Source organism: Sinocyclocheilus rhinocerous, unplaced genomic scaffold (genome assembly GCF_001515625.1).
Source record: "Sinocyclocheilus rhinocerous isolate Xijiao unplaced genomic scaffold, SAMN03320098_v1.1 scaffold3119, whole genome shotgun sequence".
Lineage (NCBI taxonomy): Eukaryota > Metazoa > Chordata > Actinopteri > Cypriniformes > Cyprinidae > Sinocyclocheilus > Sinocyclocheilus rhinocerous.
The window spans coordinates 180853-185983 of record NW_015632029.1 but is presented as its reverse complement, the minus strand read 5'-3'; the positions used below and the strand labels follow the sequence as shown (position 1 = coordinate 185983).

Sequence of the window (5131 nt, the reverse complement as noted above, 5' to 3'; positions counted from 1 at the left end):
TCTGTCTGTCCATCTGTCTCTCTGTCTGTCTGTTGATCTGTCTGTCTGTCTGTCCATCTGTCTCTCTGTCTGTCTGTTCATCTGTCTCTCTCTCTGTCCATCTGTCTCTCTGTCTGTCTGTCTGTCTGTCTCTCTGTCTGTCTGTTCATCTGTCTGTCTGTCTGTCTGTCTCTCTGTGTCTGTCCGTCTGTCTCTCTGTCTGTCTGTCAGTCTCTCTGTCTCTCTGTCTGTCTGTCTGTCTGTCTCACTGTCTGTGTCTGTCTTTAATAGTACAGAAGAGGAAGTTAATTCATTCATTCAGTCATTTTTATTTGTATAGCGCTTCTCACAATACAGGTTGTTTCACAGCATCTTTATAAGAAATATAACTGTTTCAATAATGCAATGTGATTCAGCCCTCCGTGAACATGAACTAGCATTAAAGGAACACTCCACTATTTTTGAAAATAGGGTCATTTTCCAGCTCCCCTAGAGTTAAACAGTAGAGTTTTACCATTTTCGAATCCATTCAGCCGATCTCCGGGTCTGGCGGTAGCACTTTTAGCTGTAGCTTAGCATAGATCATTGAATCTGATTAGACTGTTAGCATCTCGCTCAAAAATGACCAAAGCGTTTCTATATTTTTCCTATTTAAAACTTGACTCTTCTGTAGTTACATCGTGTACTAAGACCGACGGAAAATGAAGAGCTGTGGTTTTCTAGGCCGATATGGCTAGAAACTATGCTCTCATTCCGGCGTAATAATCAAGGAACTTTGCTGCCGTACCATGGGTGCAGCAGGCGCAATGATATTACGCAGCGCCTGAAACTAGTCCCCAGCACGCTCCCTGTGCAAGCAGGTGGTCACGTTGGTTATGTTGACGGAAGTTAGCCTGTTTTCAGGCGCTGCGTAATATCATTGCGCCTGCTGCACCCATGGTACGGCAAATTTTCCAAAAGTTTCCGAAAGTTACCAAAACCTTGTTTAAATTTTTAAAATATATATGGAAAGTTTCTGTAATTTACTGGAAATGTTCCACCCATTTGCAACCCTAGGCAGCAATAAAAACGTGACGACACCAAGAGAAGGATGAGCGTAGCTGTCTGGTGTTATTTCAGTCATTTTAAGCATCTGTCCAGTGTCTCAGACTCAACATCACCGTCTTTATGGGATCAGAAGAGATTCTCAGTGGGTTTATGGGAACTGAAGCCTGTGTGTGCAGTGATGCAGTGAGACTAACACTGATTCTGACTGACCGTCTCTTCTGATGTTCACAGCAACCCAACTTCAAGCAGAAGTTTGTGGCCTTACTGAAGAGATTCAAAGTCACAGATGAGGTGAGTCCAGGCTTCACACCGGACATGTTTGCTGTGGTCTGAATCTGATTGTTCCAGCATCTGGTTTCTGCTGGATTCTGTTGAATGCATCTTGCATCATCACAAACGTGCGCAGTGTGCATGACAGAGGAGACGGAAGATTGCGAGGAGTTCAAGCCTTTTATTTGCTGCTCTGAGTCTAGATTCTGTAACTTCGGTTCATTTGAACCCCGTCCGGTTAACATATTGATTTACACGTGCATTACATGTATTCAAAGAAAACTTCAGCACATGGAGAAACTGGAGAAATGTATATAGCAAGCAGAATTTACGTCTTGATGACATCTAAAAAGAAAGCTGACAAAGAGGAGCGTTTTTAGAAGATATTCAGTAAATATCCTTCACTGACCAGTTTGTGAGATGTAAATAAACACATTTGTAAGATATAAAATGCATGTAAAATACACATCTCAGCACTGCACATGTGCACAAGGAATGTCTGAATTTGACTGAGAAAATGAGTTTTTCCATGAAGGCTTTTCAGTCTGATTATCAGCAGGTGATTTGGGTGCATATTTTCCTTCTGTCTGATGTGTTCAGGTTCTGGACTCAGACCCGGTGGATCAGACGCAGGAGGTGGAGGAGGATCTGGATCTGCTTTATGACAGTCTGGAGGTTTTTAATCAGAGCGACAGCGGCCCGGAGCTGGAGGACAACGAGAGCGTCCTGAGCACCCCGAAACCCAAACTCAGGTATGAGCCTCGGCTGTCTGATCTGCTTCCTTTGTGTTGTTATCTGTTGAAATAAGCAGCCGTATGGTGAAATGCCAGCAGCTGGACCTGAGCTCTACACTGTAGCTGAATGAGCTTGTGTGTGTGTGTGTTTCAGGCCGTTTTTTGAGGGCATGTCTCACTCCAGTTCTCAAACAGAGATCGGCAGCGTTCACAGTCACAATCAACACCGAGACGCAGCGTCCAACATGGTGAGATTCACACACACACACACACACACACACACACATGTTCAGATGATTATAGTCACACAAACCTTCAGTTAAAGACTGTTTTCTAAAGCACATTTCTAAATCAGCCTGTACATCCCAGAGAACAATTACAGCAGCAAATATTAGGCATAGAATGAAACAACAAAACAAAATAAAACCATAGTTAGAAGCCCGGGTGCAGGAATGAGTCTTAAGGGCTCGGATCAGAGGAATCTGAGCGCTAGGTTATTCCACACTCTTAATTTAGCAGACGCCTCGCTCCAGTAAATGAACCCAGGCTGATGTCATCACACGTTCATCGAATGTTAATCTGAGGGTGTGCTGGTGGGCATTCGGGATGTTTGGGGGTTTATGGGTATTTTTAGGGCCTGACATCAGATCTGTGTGAGTACCTGATCCGTCTCTGGAATCACAAGCATCCGAGAGGGAGACGCGGCACATACGAAGCGACGTTTCCACTGGAGAAAACAAGGAGAGTTCAGCAGCGCAGCGTTTACACACACATCCCACACAGGACTGATTTCTTTAGTTTGAAATAATAATAGACCACTATATCACTCATGCTCTAGAGAGAATCCACATTAGACTGATTACTAGTACTAGTTAACTCTTGTGTTCCAAAATCTAAAATCAACAAATGGTCTCCTAATATATATCTATAAAAACTACCTTGAATTTCTAGTAAACAGAGTGTAGATGTTCAGCAGTGTTGCAGACACAGTATTTTTGTATGTTGACATCACACACACACACACACTCACACACACTCACACACACACACACACACTCACGCTCACACACACACACACACACACACACACATGTAAATCAGTGCTGATGACTTCCTGTGCAGGCTGCTGACTTCCTGTCGGTGGAGGGGTGTGAGACGGCCGGCTCGTGGCAGCAGGAGGACACCAGCGGCGGGGTGAGAGCTCAGCCTCACACACACCTGACGCAGCACAGCTTCAGCTCCTCATTCTGATTGGCTCACAGCACATTCTGTGTTCCTTTATTTTTAGCATTCAAGGCATTCACTTTGCTCTTTTTCCTGCCCATTAATTCCCATCCAATCCCAACTTAACAGTACCTGTGCTGAGAAAATAATAATACTAATACATATTCAATTTACCAATGACATTGAACTGTAAGAGTTAAAAACTAAGTCACTTCAAAGATGGAATAATGCATTCTTCTCAAAATAGATAAAGGTTCCCACATATTCCCAAATAGAATATTTAATCTTGAATTGTTTTTAGAGGCATCATTACTCTATGGTTTGGATGACTTACGCACTCGTAGTACTCTCCTTCTGAAAGCAAACGCTTGTTTTCTGTCTTTAGTTATTTAAGCATTGCCTCCTCTTATTGGGTCAGGATGAATTCTAAAACTAAACGTTGAATTCAGAATATTCAGAAACCAGAATCCTCTCAGCTGAACGTGTGCTAGATCTGCAGGGATCACGTGTTTCTCATCTCTGGGCTCAGTTTGTTCAGCTGATCTCGGTTGACTGTAATGAATATGATGGGGAATTCTCAGCTGGATCAGATCAGTTCCTTTCACTCTGTCCCATATTTAAGTTGTATATTTTTTTAACAAATGAAGCCCGCTGACACCGGTTCGGGTGGAGATGATCTGATCTGAGATCTGTGCTGAAGTGTTCGCCAGTCTTTCTGTCTCTAATTGAGCTCCGCCCTGCATGTCGTCTCTCTTGCCCTTTCCCTCGCTGTGAGTTTCCTACATTATTCAGGCCGAGTGAGCCACCTGCCTGCTGTGACCTCTGACCTTTACTTCTGACACAGACGCAGCTTCTTTATGTTTCATTCAAACCGGAACCCCTGGAACGACACGAATCATTCATCTAAACATGAATATTCTCCCATCATTTACTGAACCTATATAATACCATTTCAAACAGCTGTTTTCTATGTGAATATCTGCAGAAAGTTCAAAAGAACAGCATTTATTTGAAACAAATCTTCTGCAGCATTATAAATGTCTTTACTGTCACTTATTTTAATGCATCACTGATGAATAGAAGACATATTTCAATGACACAGTGTCAAATGTTGTTTATTTGAACTATTCCTCAAAGAAATCATATGATGAGTTCATTTATTCGTCTCTCACTGTGTTTCTGCAGGAGGCGGATGCAGAGCATCATGGGATAGTAATGGCAGATGTGTCAGAGCCCATCAGCGATCGACTGAACAAACTCTGCAAGACTGAGTCCCAGAATCACAGCAGTCCCAGGTACACGTTCACACGCGTCTTTCACGGGCTTTGTGAAAGTGAAATGACCTGCTTGAGTGAGTCGGATCTCTGTCTTTATGACCTCCAGTAAAGCGGAGAGCAGGGTCCCACGGCGCGCTCGCAGCACATCCATGAAGGACAGACAGAACTCCCGAGCTCAGAGCGAGCGCACCATCAGCGTGGACAGCGAGTATTCGCTCGACAGCCGCTTCAGCGCACAGGTGCGTCAGATCTCAAGAGAACACACCAGATCAACACTCCTCTGTCACTCCAACAGAATCAGTAAAAGTGACTTTATTCTGATTTCAGGTTGACAGTGACCACAGTCTCATCATGTGTCCATTACCTTTAATTGTGTGAATCATTTGTATGTGTATATCTGCAGAGAGGGAGTTTAGTTTCATGTGTGTTTGTGTTGTGCAGGTGCCCAGGAAATCAGTGTATGATCAGCTGAATCAGATCCTGATCTCAGACGAGAGACTCCCAGAGAACATCATCCTCATCAACACAGTGGACTGGCAGGGCCAGGTGTGTGTCCACGTGTGAGTGGGTGTGTGTGTGTGTGTGTGTGTATGTGTGAGT

At 43.8% G+C, this 5131-nt stretch overlaps 1 protein-coding gene across 2 annotated transcripts in view; it reads left to right on the top strand.

The window, feature by feature from the left end:
* The window catches only part of LOC107742077 (phosphofurin acidic cluster sorting protein 1), a 49392-nt gene that overhangs the window by 32191 nt on the left and 12070 nt on the right, over positions 1–5131 (top strand). For both annotated transcript variants that reach the window (XM_016554939.1, XM_016554938.1), the window contains exons 8-14: positions 1258–1317; positions 1897–2048; positions 2185–2278; positions 3153–3224; positions 4440–4549; positions 4638–4770; positions 4973–5077. In XM_016554939.1, coding sequence (XP_016410425.1) covers positions 1258–1317; positions 1897–2048; positions 2185–2278; positions 3153–3224; positions 4440–4549; positions 4638–4770; positions 4973–5077 — 726 coding nt within the window. The remainder of the gene's footprint in view (positions 1–1257; positions 1318–1896; positions 2049–2184; positions 2279–3152; positions 3225–4439; positions 4550–4637; positions 4771–4972; positions 5078–5131) is intronic.